General features: G+C 51.6%; 1 protein-coding gene across 2 annotated transcripts in view; it reads left to right on the forward strand.

The window, feature by feature from the left end:
• The first annotated feature begins 4,553 nt into the window (after positions 1–4,553).
• The window catches only part of ICA1 (islet cell autoantigen 1), a 34,540-nt gene continuing 25,001 nt past the window's right edge, over positions 4,554–14,092 (forward strand). For both annotated transcript variants that reach the window (XM_069094456.1, XM_069094457.1), the window contains exons 1-3: positions 4,554–4,699; positions 6,183–6,351; positions 9,658–9,730. In XM_069094456.1, coding sequence (XP_068950557.1) covers positions 4,683–4,699; positions 6,183–6,351; positions 9,658–9,730 — 259 coding nt within the window. In that variant the 5' untranslated portion in view covers positions 4,554–4,682. The remainder of the gene's footprint in view (positions 4,700–6,182; positions 6,352–9,657; positions 9,731–14,092) is intronic.

Here is a 14,092-nt window from a genome sequence, read left to right on the forward strand (position 1 = left end):
CATGCCTTTGCCCAAAATGTTCTCCCTCCTCACCTCCACCTCTAGGTATCTCCTAACTCCCTTCAGGGCTCAGCTCACATGCTTCTTGAGAGAGGAGGCCTTCCCACCCCTCCACTTTGGGTGTATTTGGCTTTTTATATCATATATTGCATTAAGGAGCACATAAATATGTGGATATTTGTGAGTATATAAATATCTTTGCACACACATCTGTGTGCATGTTTTCTTTCACACATACCCCTTCAAGGCAGGAAATCATTCGCTTTGTTTCTGCATCCCAGCTGTCTAGCACACACTAGGGGCTCCATAAATGCTTGGAGTACGGAATTGCGTGGATGGCAGTTGCAGCCAGTTAACCCCACCCCTTTGGAGCAGTTTTTTTGGCTAACCTAATGGCCCTCCAGCTGCCCTTCTGGAATTCAGCAAAGGGATGGGACCAGATAGGATTTGGCTGCCCCATTGCAGGGGAGAGCTTTCATCTGGCCCAGCCTTCTTTGGATTGGCCCCTTCAGCCAGGCCTTGCCTCAGTCATCCAAGGAGAGCAGGACAGTCAGAAGATACAGGTGAAAGGTCAGGCTTCCTGAGCACCTCCACTCATCTGATATCACCTTGGCAGGCACCCCATCACAGGACATTAGTGCTAACAGGACCCTCAGAGATGGTCCAAACTCATGAGGAAATGGGCCCAGAGGGGGACAAGGACGTGCCCAACATTACTCAGCTGGGAAGAGGCAGAGCTGAAATTGGGGCCCAGGTTCGGCCTTTGACTACTGGTCGCTCTAACAGTTAGGGGTCAAATCCCCTGAATAAAAGGATTTGTTCTGTGAAGGCTGGACTCAAAGGGCCACACTTGAGGACCTAGAGGGCCACATGTGGCCCCCACCACTGTAATCCTTGGTCCTTGTCTTTCATGTAAGACTGGTTCACTCTTTGAGGGAAAGGGACCAGGATTGAAGCCCTGCTGGAGTCTTGGCTCTTCCATGTGTGGCCTTGGACCAGTCCTTGCCTCACAGTTGCCACCAGGGTCCCTTTAGGTTGTGACAGAAACATCACACAATGTAACCATGGGAACCAAGTTCTAACAGTACATCCCTCACACCTGGAGGGCCTTGGGTCCTACGGCTCCAACCCATGCCTGCTCCTGGGCTGTTGCTGATCCAGTGTCAGCTTCAGATGGTGTCTTTGTTCCTACACACAGTCCTCAGCTGGCACTGAGGACAATAGGTCTCCAGAGCCCGCCAGAGAGGCAGCATCTCCCACAGCAGAAGGCTAGGAGCTCAGTGGAGGGAAGGCCCACTGCCCTGGAACCCAAAGCTGGGGGCTGCACATGCTCTGATGTCCAGGACAATGGGGGCCAGTCCTGGGAGGAAGGCTCTTTTCGTATCAAACTCCATGGGTCTGATGGCTGCCCTTCCATGTTCCAACTTCGCTGTCTCAAGTGGAAATTGCCAAGATGCCAGCCCATTCATGGAAAATGGAGAATTTAAGCAGTTATAGTCCAAACATTGAAAACTAATGTGTTCTCCGCTTCTGCCTTGCCATGAACGTAGGAACCAATTTCTCCGGGTAAGGTGATGCCCGCTGGTGAGATAAAGAAGTTCCCCACTTCAGATGTTTTCAAAGTCCTGGTTAGAAGAGGCAGCTGCTGCCCATTTAGCCAGAGGGGAAGCAATGCCAGCCCTTGTCTTTGTGGCTGTGAGGCCCTGGAGATGGGGCTGCCCGGGAGATTTGACAACCCAGAGAACAAATGACCTGGAGCTCAAGGTGGGAAGTGCCCAACTCTCCACCTATGTCTAGTTAATGTTTAGAACAGGTGAGCTCTTTAAGGGTACTCCATCCCCCAAAGAGGGGGACCACCTGCCCTTTGAAGGAAGCCGTCTGTTTCTATAGTTCACTGGACCTGTGATGGTGGTTAGAAACTATTCCAGATAGTTTCACATTTCTTCAAAAAAATCACTTTGTATAAGGAAAAAAAATGACTAAAAATGAAATTCAGGAACATTAAATACAATAATTAGGGGGCATGGATATAGGACTGGGACTCCCAGGGAGGAACTTCCCTTCACCATGTGGATCATAACTACCAACTTCTTTTTTAATTTTATTTGCTTTTTGGAGGGGGGAAAGCAGGGCAATTGGGGTTAAGTGACTTGCCCAAGGTCACACGGCTAGGAAGTGTTAAGGTCCTCCTGACCCCAGGGCTGGTGCTCTATTCGCTGCACCACCTAGCCACCCGACTTCTCTTCTATACAAGAAGTCTGGAGCCCTGAGAGCTGAAGTGACTTACCCAGGGTCACACAGCCTATCCGTGTCAAAGCTGGGACTTGATCTCTTGTCTTCTGTTCCCTCTCCCTATCCAGAAGTGTTAGACTTGGACCCAACACCCTGAGCCAGATTAAAATGTCATCAAGGAATGTTTTTTTTAAAAGAAATAAAAATGCTATGCAACACGGATCATGTTAATTTTTCATTTTCCAAGTCAGCATCTGCGCACAGGGATCTGAGTCTCTTACTACATCACACTGCCTCTCAAACCCAATAACAAAGATGCATTTTGAAGAAGTTGAGATATGTTTTTGTAGTTTGGGCACATTTTATTTCTTAGGATTTATTCTTTAATTTAACTGCTGAAATCCAATAGGATGCAGCAGTGTGATTTAACAAAAGTGAATTCAGCAAACATTTGCGATGTCTTTGCTGCCTTACAGACCCCAGGAGGGCAAAGACAAGAGTGGGACAGCCCCTGCCCTCTGGGAACTTACATTTTCCTGGAGGTCTACAGCCTGTCAGTGCATGCAAAGTAAATATATGACATGCTGTGACTGTGAGCCCAGGACCCAGCTGGGCTAGAAGAGAGCAGCCCAGGAGGCAGCTGGGGCCCAGTGGGAACCTGAGCGAACTTGAAGGGGAGCCAGGGAGCCAAAGGTGCAGTGGGCAGACCTGCAAGGGCTGAGGAAATGGGAGACACACTTACTAGGCTCATTTAAATAGGGGGTGGTCATGGTCATCTCCATGTCATCATCAGCCCTTTCACTTTTCCCCGCTTGACCATGGATAAGTGGTGGTTGAGCTCCCTGGGACTTTGTTTCTTATTCTGGAAGAATCGCTGAAGTGGCCTGCCTGCTTTGCTGCCTGTTCCCTGCATTGATTCTGCTTGAGAAGCCCTATGGCAGGCCGGGGAAGGTAGGGAATGGCGTAGCTCGGGCTCTCTGAGTTCCCACTTTTGAGGCAGCCTAGACATAGAAGAGACAGCTGCTCTCTACTAGGTTGGCCCCTAAGGTGGTAATGACCCCCCCACCAAGCTACATGGTCTCTTCCTCTACAGAGCCCTCCAAAGCCATCCCTCTCCCTCTCCTTCCCTGCCTAGTATGAGCTTTAAACTTTGGTCCTTGGACACCTGCAAACAGGTTGTCCTTTATACAACCCTCAGCCTCACCATCTCTCTGGGGATTCTTCCTGGATTCATCCCCAGTGAAAGCTTTCCTCTCCTTCAAATGATCCTGGAGTAACTTTGGGTCTTCCCTCTGCCCCCACTCTCCTACTCAGCATCATTTTTATCTGTGCGACTGGCGTGTCCTCCCCGTTTCCACAGACACCAGAGGAGAATGTGAGCTCCCTCTTGGCAGGGACTCTGTTGTCTTTGTAGCATCAGGGCCCAAAGTGAGGCTTGACCTGGTAAATGCTTAATAAGTGGCTATTTGTGAGAAAACTGCTGGGTAAGGTAGCCCTTTAAGAGTTGATACCATCCTTTGTGTATACTTTAGTATGACTGAATGTTGGGGGAGTCAGTAGAGGAAAGGGAAGCAGGATATGGGAGGCACTGACCTGAGTAGCTGGGAAGGAAGGAAGGGGTTGGGAGCTTATTGTGGCCCAAAACCTTTCCATCTCGGTCTGGATGCCCTTCATTCGAGCAGTCAAGAAGCCACTCCCGTCTATTCTGTTAACCTATCCAGAGGCTGGGGGAGCTGAGAGGCTCCGAATATCCCAGCGCGTTAGGAGGTGGCCCCTGTCAGTGTGGGGCTACCCAGCCTCCTTGCTGGAGTGCAACCCAAGTGAGAGACACGTCACCATAAGTCATGGACATAAAAGGGCCTGGCCAAAAGAAAGAGACTCACCCAGCAATGGGGAGAACCATGGGGCTTGGGAAGGGCATGGAGTCCAGGCCACTGTGCCATGCAGGCTGGCTTTCTTTGGCCCCTGGATCTCAGCAGCACTTCCGGCTCAAGGCAGACTGAGCTGGCATTACCATTGCTCCATCCTCCCTTGTGTCCCACTAAGCCAGAGAAAACTGCAGTCATGCTCATGAGCTCACGGTCTTCTCTGTCCCCTCCACCTTTGAATGCTTCCTCCCACTTTTGCAGAATCTCTTCTCCTCACCCCCTTCTCTGGCTGACTGCAGTGGGACTGCTTTGGGCCATCCTTTGTCCAATCCCCTCCTATATGCCTCCACACGTTCATGCTGGGGATACCCACATAAACTCCATCTGCCCTCCAGAAACTTACATTTGACTCTAGTATCCTCACAGGAGGGAAGTTTTAGCTCGAAGATTTCTTGTGAACATGTACAAAAACGGGTGTGCAGCTGCCTCTCTGTTCTTCTTTGCAGATAATGTTCTGACTTTCCCTTGCTACTTGGCTGCCCCTCCCCCTGAATCGTCAGCAACTGAAGGACATCAAGAAACATGGAAGGACACAAATGGTGAGTGACTTTCTTCCCTCTGACCCCAGGTCTTTCGCGGCCAGCCCTGTGTACATTCAGACAAGAAACCTCCTGCGTGTCAGGCAGTGTGGTGAGTGTTGGGGATCCAAAGAAAGGCTAAGACCAGTCCCTGCCTTCAAGGAGCTTACAGTAGATGGGTCTTGGGGAGCATCCCAGAGCCCAAGTGGCAACAGCACCTTTGGGGAGGACTTGGTGCTTCATGATGTGTCTATCTTCTGAGGAAGTCCAGTGACACAGATTTCAGTGATGGTGTCAGCCCCTTTTTGAGTCACTCTCCATCAGACATGAAGTAATCACAGTGATTCCAGTCTCTGATGAAAATTGGTCTCTTGATGTTATGGTCATTCATGAATACTTACCCTGAATTAATTGATCTTAGAAACCTATAGTGAATGAAGCAGAGAAAACAAGCACATGTACCTGTCACCTGGGAAGCCCCTGGCAGAGAGGATGTGTTGGAAATTCTAACAAAGTCCAGATCTCATTAAGGACAGGCCCAAGCCCCTTGTTGTCTGAGATGTGAAACAGCAAAGGCATTTCGTTGATGTCTTCCAAGAAGTCTCTGGTCTCCTTGCCTACCCTGACCTCAGTGACCAAACAGTTCCTAATTGTTGCAGACTTCTCTCCTAAGCCAATGGGATCTCATGCCCTTGTAACCTAGATGGCCAGTGTCTGGCTTGTTTGGAGTCAGCCTTAGGAAGTTGGGGTTCACTGATAAGATGTGATCTGAGGGACACGGGTGAGGGCCCAGACATCCTGAGGGAAAAAAGGGGGCACTGAGCCGTTGGCAGGTTAGAGACTCCAAGAAGGGAGTAGAGAGGGAAGGTCAGAGGGGGCTCTGTCCAGAGACTGCCCCTTCATCGGCCATGTACAGGCCACAGCCACTGCCACAGCCTCTCCTCTCAGGTCTAACTTTGGAATTTCTTTTCCACATCTATTGATGTATTTTTGAAAGAATGCGTTTTGGGATGCTCTCCCTTAGGGAATGACATACTGTCCATTATTTATGTTCAATTTAAAATCTGTTACAGATTTGATGATTAAAGTGTGAAATTCTTGGACATCTTACCTTTCCCCCTACATGTCAGTCTTCTGTTATCCAGTCATCACCCCCTGAGAGTCAGAGACAATATGGCAGGAAGAAGAGAGTGTTGGACTTGGAGTTCAGAGATGTGGGTTCTAATCCTGGCTTTGCTACGAAGTAGCCAATCTGGGAGTGTTTCATGTTGGGGATCCTAGGCTTGGTCTCTGAGGTCCAATACAGCCCTCAAGTTTGGGCCTAAGCCTCATGTTGAAATGTCATTTAATTTGGCAAATATTGAAGCGTGTCATTTCCTGTTTAGTCAAATAACGTGCTAAGAGAATACTTCCTGCTTAGCCCCGAACTGCTGTTGGCCAGGGAAGGCATCTGATGCCGCCCTGGGCTCCCTTCCCCTTGTAACTGTTCACATGTCCTTGGCAGTTACTCCAGGGACTTTTATGGCCAATACGCCCAAAGTGAAGACAAGTCAGTCATGAATAAGATGCAGCAGAAATATTGGAAAACAAAGCAAGCCCTCATCAAGGCGACAGGCAAGAAGGAAGACAAGCATGTGGTGGCCTCCGATGCAGACCTGGACGCCAAGCTGGAGGTGGGTTGGCGCTTCCTGCTGGTCCTGGGCTGGGCACAGCTCACACGAGCTCCCCACCGTAGTGGCCCGAATACATTCACTCCGTCAGGCAGAGGGGCCTTGGGCCCTCTCCCCAGACTGATCTCTGCATGCCTCGTGAGCACATTGGGAGGGGAAATGAGGCCCAGATGACTGAGTTCCAAGGACCGAACACCTCTGTCCCCTCCCTTCCCCCCACAAATAGGGATTGCGCCCTGTAAGAAATCCCAGAGAGGAGGAGAGAACAGGCCACTGCCCTGGAAGAGGGCAGGGTCTGGGCCAGCTTTCAGGCCAGTAGGAGCGATGGAGCTGACAACATGAACTGCTGGCATTAACAAAGTACTTCAGGGCACGCTAAGCACTTTACAATAGTATCTCATTTGATCTTTCAACAAACATGGGAGGTAGGTGCTATCCCCATTTCCCAGTTGAGGAAACTGAGGCAGACAGAGGTTATGTGACTTGCCCAGGATCCATAGCTACTAAGTGTCTGAGGCAGGATTTGAACTCAGGTCTTCCTGACTTCAAGCCCAGTTCTCTGTGCACTCTGGAGCCCCCTAGCTGCCATATAGGGCAGAGGGTTGACAACCACTTGGAAGGTAAGGTAATGAATGAATGCCTGGTCTCAGCACAGGTTCCCTACAGACCCATCGGGAGGGTCACAACTTGATTCAGTTGAGCAGACTTGCTGGAGAGCATGGACGTGGACTTGTGGTCCCTTTGGGTACAGCCTTCTGGTATAAACAGGGTATATGAGACATAGTCCTTGACTTGGATGGGGTGAGGACAAAGGGAAGAGCCAACAAAGGACAGCAGGCAACTGGGGGAGGGAAGATATCCTTAGAGGGAGAGGACACCCAGGCCAGGCCTGCAGGGGAGAGAGGGTCTCCACAGGCAGAGACGTTTGGGACCAGGGGGTGGCAACAGGAAGCAACAGGGTGAGGTGGGCCAGAACCTGGAGTGGGGATCCTAGGCTTGGGATGATGGGTCATGGGCACTAGAGGTCTTGTGGAACCATATTGGAGAGGGCCTGGACACCAGGCTGTGGCCCCCATGGGCATGCTCTAAGAGGTCCTTGAACAAGGGAGTGACCTGGTTAGACCCGTTCTTTAGCATGGTTATCCTGACAAGTGACAAGTGTGTGAAGGGCAGACTGGGAATGAAACAGGATTCTGGGAGCCCAGGTAGGAGACAAGGATGTCTGTCCATCTAAGAGGGTCCAAGTGAGGTAACAGTCATGTGAGTGGAGAGAAGGGAACAATTTGAGAGAGGTTTTGGAGATGGAAAAAATAAGGGAGAAACAGAGAAAGTCAGGGAGGGAGGGAGGGGAAGAGAGAGAGGGAGAGACACAGAGAGAGAGAAGAGAGGGAGGGAGGAAGGGAGGGAGAGAGACAGAGACAGAGACAGAGGAGAGAGAGAGGGAGAGAGAGAGAGGAGAGAGAGGGAGGGAGGGAGAGAGAGAGAGAGAGAGAGAGAGAGAGAGAGAGAGAGAGAGAGAGAGAGAGAGAGAGAGAGAGGAGAAAGAAGGAGGGAGAGAGGAAGAGAGAACATTGATTAAGAGCTTCCAACATGCCAAGCACTATTAAGTGCTAAAGATGCCACGAGAAAACAAGTGGCCCCAACTCTCAAGGAGCTGACTTCTAGTAGACGAGCTGGAAAGTGGGGGAGGGATTGACTGGTAAAGGAAGGTCTGGGGCTGGGTGGCCCCTGTGGAGGTTCCAAGCAGGGACTCCTAAGTCACCGAAAGGTCTCCCCGGGGGCTAAGGTGGAAATAGAACGGGGATGAGCCAGATTAGGAGAATGTGATTAGGTTAGGGAGGATACAGACTAGAGTGGTAGATTTGGGAAGAGCTGCCCCTAATCACATCTTTCCTGACTTCATTGGGGGCGGGGTGGGGGGAGGGGAGGAGAACTGTGGTCAGGGTGACGCTTTGGCTTGGGTGATTCATAGATGATGAACACTTTTAGCGGGAGAGTTCCGATGATGAATGAGTGGGTGTTGACCTGCACGGAGGTCAGTAGTGGTGGCATATCTGAGGCTCTGTCCTTGGTCCTGCCCTGGCAAACATTTTTATCCATGCTTCGGATAAAGGTGCTTCTAACTTTGTGACTAACACACAAGGTGGCAGGGATAGCCAGTGCCTGGAGGGCAGAATCAAGATTCAGAAACATCTCAAGAGGCTAGCTTGTTGTTCTAGAACCCACAAGATGGTCTCCAGTAGGGATAAGGTAAAGTCTTCCCCTTGTGTTCAAGAAGTCAGTCGTACAGGTTAAGGAGAATGACAGAAAACTTACTCAGTTCCTATGAAAAAGACCCAAGAGTTCCACTCGACTGACCCTTTAACAGAAACCAATGACAAAAGATATCAGCCATATAATTGAATGTTTTGGGCCACAGTTTGTGGCTGCCAGTGTCCAGAGAGCTGCTGATCGATGGTCTGGTCCCCTTCCCCTGAAGGTAGTGCCGTGGGCGGGGGGAGGAGGGGGTGAAAAGGGGCAGCAGGGGAGGATTGGGGAGAGCTCTGGGACTGCACTGAGCACAGGAGCTCCCTCCACCTAGGAAGACTGACCCACCTCTATTATAATTCAGAATCAGTTGCCTGAAGACACTGAGAGTTTTAGTGACTTGCCCAGGGTCCTTGAATCACCCAGGTAACCCAAAGGCTACCTCTGTATAAAGAAAATAATCCTTGCCATTTAGAAATCTTTGGGGCTCTGTGCTGACCCAGAGAGCGCTCCCTGCTACTCTTTCCCCACCAAATATCACCGTTTATGGTGCCACCAAAGTCCTGATGCTATTGGGAAAGTGAGAGGATGTCTCTGGAACCTGGGCAGTGGTCAGATGGGTCAGAGGGCAGGTCAGTGTCCCCTCCCCCTTTATCCCAGGCTCTGCAGCTGAGGCTGCTGTGGTCACTGCCCTGTAACCATTAGGCTCCCTTATTCTCTGTCTCTGCTCCTTCCTTCCCATATGGCATCACTTCCTTCCCCCTTTGACCACAGCCAGAGCCCTTCAAAGTGTCTCCTACTGCCACCAGCTGGCGCTCAATCTACATGTGCCCCCTGCCTCCATCCTTCTTCCCTAGCAAAGGGACTGGAGAAGGGGGACGGGGATTGTTGCCAGACCCCTGAGTGCCTGCTCTGAGTGTTTGGGGAAGAACCGCACTTGTAGAAGCATCTTCACAGTGAGATCCATGGTTGTGGCGTCGATGTCCTGTAGGGGAGGGAGCCTCCCGACTCTTGGTGCCCCTGGGTCCCAGCATGTGAACCCTCTCCCTGTGTTTGCTTCAGCTGTTCCACTCCATCCAGAGGACGTGTATGGAGCTCCTCAAAGCCATTGAACTCTATCAGAAGAGGATTTGCTGTAAGTATGCGAGTGACCTTCAGACTCCTGAGCCCCCAGTGTGAAATGTGGTGAGACCCCTCTCTTTGGTGTTGGTAAGATCCTCATCAGGGATGGAAATTTGCTCTTTACTCTCTGAGTCTTTCAGGAATTTCTTAGAAAGTGGGCTGCTGTCCTCGGAGTTAGGAGGGAGGATGTAAGTTCAGATCCAACCTCAGACATTTACTAACTGTGACCCGGGGAAGTCACTTAACCCCAATTGTCTCAAAAAAAGGGGGGGGGGAATGTGCTGCTTGTGAAGTTTGTCCTTTAGTTAATGGAGAATCAGAACCAAAGCTCATTTACACTGGCCATGCAGAGACCAGGATACCTCCCTTTTCCTCCCCAGACTAAAAGTCTGATGCTGACTTATCCATTGGGATTTCCATGTCCAATTTTTGTCCAAGGAACCCAGACCTGGAAACACAAATGGCTTTCAGCACCCTGTGCCCAAAGATTCTGTCTATTTTCTTTTGAGAAGTGACATTCCAGAAAGCAGCCATGGCAGCCCGCCCCCCCATGCTGCCTTCTCCATGGTCCTGCTCCCTCCTAAATGGGTTCATCCTCTTGGGTTTGAGGCCATTAGAAAATGCCATTTTCTTATGGTTTGAGTGAAATCATTTCTAGAGTGATTGTCCTGAAGGGCCTGTGCAGTTTCCTCTGAGCAGATCCATCTTGGGGGGGAGGGGGGGGCATATCTACACATTGGATTGTCCAAAAGTTAGTTTGAAAGGGCATCATTCACACATTGTGGGACGAGGAAATGAACGGACCTCTTGTCCACTTGTTTCCAAAGCCTTTGCCAGCATTTGAGTGCCATTGGGTGCAAACAGCTGCTGTAGGAAAAGGAAAATCACATGATCTGGAGCCAGACTGAGAAACTACTCTGTGTTCACCAGGCAGTGGCCAATTGGAGAATGCACCCAAGCGCATCCACACTGGCGTCCCCAGCTGCGACGTCCCCACGTGCATCCGAGGGCCCAGAGTCCACAGGGGATTTGTTGGCCTTTAGCCAAGCAGGAGGAGATTCCAACATCACCTGGACTCCTCTGGTCCCTTCTGTCATGCTTGGAATCTCCTCCTGACTGTCATGGACTTAGCAGAAGTGAAGCAGGAAGGCAGGCAGGAGACCCCAGCCTCTGACCTTGCCAAGTCAATGAAGTCACCAATCAGCACACAAGGAATTAGTAATGACTGACCCAGGGCACCGGTGCCCCTCTCGGAAGCAGCCTGGGGCAGCAGCGTCTCCCAACAGCCCAGAGCCAGGGGAGAAGTGCAGCCCAAGTGGGCTCCCTGAAGGCAGTGACTAAGGGAGTACTTCCCAGCATGCTCAGGGAAGAGGGAAGGCTCGATTCTGGGCCTGCCTTTTGTCCGTTAGGTACCGGACACCAGTGAGTAAGCCCTGAGTGGACAAGGCCACAGATGCCCCCAGATTCTCACCAGGAGTTCTGTCTCTACCAGTCGAGGACAGCAGTCACCAACATTTTGAATCATATACCCCAAGAGCAAAAGAATTTAAGCACACACCCCAAGTATTATTGTTTATGAATCATACTCATATGCTACTGCCCCAATGCAATCAAAAGATTCAACTGGATGAATGTTTCTTGGCACCTACAGCGCTGACCAGGAGCCCCTGCCATCAGAACACTTACACTCATGGGGGGGTGGGGAGGGCTGCTTCTGCCTCCCCATCCCTCCCAGCTCCACTCCTCAGTGGACTGTTTTTGTGACTTGCTGTGACAGAAAGGATTGATGGCTGAGGGTGCTCTGAGTTATAGGCTGGGGGGCAAAGAAGAGTGGGAAGCACACATAGCATTACTCAAACGTGCGTTAGGCTTCTCAGGGCTCCAGAGTCCCGTGCTGTCCACCTTGGGGGAGAGGGGGAGCATCAATGGACTCTTGGATGCGGATTGGGAGGTGATCCTTCCTCAGGCCCAGAAGCCCAGGCCCCTCCCCTTTCTTTTTTTTCTTTTTTTTTTAAGCAATTGGGGTTAAGTAACTTGCTCAAGGTTACATGGCCAGGTGTTTCTGGGTGGGGGTGAGTGTCTGAGCCCGGATTCAATCCCCAGGTCATCCCGACACTGGGGCCGGGGCTCTTACACGCTGTGCTACCTGGCTGCCCCACCCCTCCCCTTTCTTAATCCATTTTGCTGGAGACTCTTTGGTCCACTGGGCTTCTGCCTGGGGGAGTCTCCCTTTCTGCCGGGAGGCCACCATGGCCACCGAGAGCCTCGAATCAGTTGCTTAAAAAATGAACTGTTTCTTTCAATTAACAAGCATTTGTTGTCTCTTCCCCCAACCTCCCACCTCTTCCAAGGGGGAAAATAACAACTGATAACAACTGGGCACACTAAGCATCTGCAAAGTACTTGACAAACACAGTCATTTCTACTGTGACTTGTTTTGAAAACCCAAATTTCTTCCAACACAATCACTATATTCGGGCATAGTTAGACCCTCCCCCTTTCAAGTGTTTGCTCAGCCTTAAATTCATCTGCAAGAAAGAAAATGATGTCCCTTCAGACACCCCAAGCCCAGCCTCAGGTCCTTCCACAAGCAGACTCAGGCAGCATTCTCAAAGTCTACTTCCATGTTTCTCCTGTGCATGGAACATGCTGAGGCCACCAGCCTTGCCAGCCCAGGGCTGGGGCATCAAACCCAGGCTGGGCAGCCCCAGGCCCAGCAGCCCAGGCCCAGCAACCTGAGGTCCAGCATCCCAGGCCCAGCAACCTCAGGCCCAGCAGCCCAGGCCCAGCAACCTCAGGCCCAGCAGCCCAGGCCCAGGAGCCTCAGGCCAGGCAGCCCCAGGGCCCCACAGCCCAGGGCCCCACAGCCCAGGCCTAGCAGCCCCAGGCCCAGCAGCCCAGGACAGGCAGCCCCAGACCCAGCAGCCCAGGGCCCCGAAGCCCAGGGCCCAGCATCCCCAGACCCAGCAGCCCAGGGCCCCGAAGCCCAGGGCTCAGCAGTCCAGGGCCCTGAAGCCCAGAGCCCAGCAGTCCAGGGCTCAGCAGTCCAGGGCCCCACAGCCCAGGCCCAGCAGCCCAGGGCCCAGCATCCCCAGGGCCCAGCAGCCCAGGCCAGGCAGCCCAGGGCCCAGCAACCCCAGACCCAGCAGCCCAGGCCCCGCAGCCCAGGCCAGGCCACCGCTGCTCTTTGTCAATGTGTTCTCAGCTGTTTCCCAAGTTGTCAGTGGTGCCACTGCTTGAAGTGACCCCAGCTTTGCTTCATGTGTCACTGACAAAACAGACCCCACAATTTCACACAGAATGAGCAATGTTTAAGGAATATGTATGTTGAGTTATTCTAGAATTGACTGTGTTATCTTATTTAATCTTCCAACAACCCTGGCAGGTGGTGCCATTATTATCCTTGTTTTATGGATGAGGAAACTGAGGCAAAAGTTAAGTGATGTGCTCAAGGTCACACATGGAGGAAGTGTCTGAGGCCAGATTCGAACTCAAGCCTAACTTGAGGCTAGCGCTCCCTCTACCCACTGAGCTACCTAGGAAAGAAAAGACAAAGTCCTTGGGGCAGATGTGTGTAGTCACGCAAGATAAACGGTGCCACTGGTCATATTCCAAATACATGTATGTGTGTATGTGTGTAAACGTGTGTCTGTGCATGTGTGCCTCAGCTTATCACTCTCTCACAGATGGGTCACACACTTCATGGCCACCCCTCTGGAATCCTGGCCGATCACTGAGTTGATGCTGGTCTTGTCTTCAGAGTGGTCTGTCCTATCAGGAGGGTGATGACAAGAATCCTTCTGGCTCTGCTTGCTTCACGCTACATCAGCGCACAAAAGTCTTCTCAGGCTTCTCTGAAACTGCCCTTTCCTATTCCTTAGAGCAGAACCAGGGCTCCATGGGTGGGCACAGCAGAATCTGTCCCCATCTGCAGCCCCCCACCCCTCGTCTCCAGCTCTGACATGACAGAGGAGCTGCCCCCCGGGACTTCTGTCCATGTGTGTCCGTTCCTCTGTCCGTGGTCTCGGGGGGGGGGGGGGGGGGGGGGGGGCTCAGGCCCAGCAGGTGAGGGATGCTGGGGCCGCCACTCCAGACTGCTGTCCAGATGGCCAGACTAGTCCACAGCTTCCCTGACACTGCAGTGATGTCCCCCTTTTCCCGAAGCCTCTCCTCAGCTTGTCATTATTTCTCTTTGTCCATCGTACCAGTCTGACGGCTCCAAGGCAGGAGCTCGGGCGGCTCCAATTATTAGTCATTTGGAGCTTTTTTTCACATGGCTCTTCGTAGCTTGTGCTTCTTACTTTGAGAGCTGCCGGCTTATATTCTATGATGATTTATCAGCTGGGGAATGACTCTCATTCCTAGAAATCTGAGC

This window comes from Petaurus breviceps, unplaced genomic scaffold (assembly GCF_028583685.1).
Source record: "Petaurus breviceps papuanus isolate PSGF00001 unplaced genomic scaffold, PetGlider_PUasm1.0 218, whole genome shotgun sequence".
In the NCBI taxonomy this organism is placed as follows: domain Eukaryota; kingdom Metazoa; phylum Chordata; class Mammalia; order Diprotodontia; family Petauridae; genus Petaurus; species Petaurus breviceps.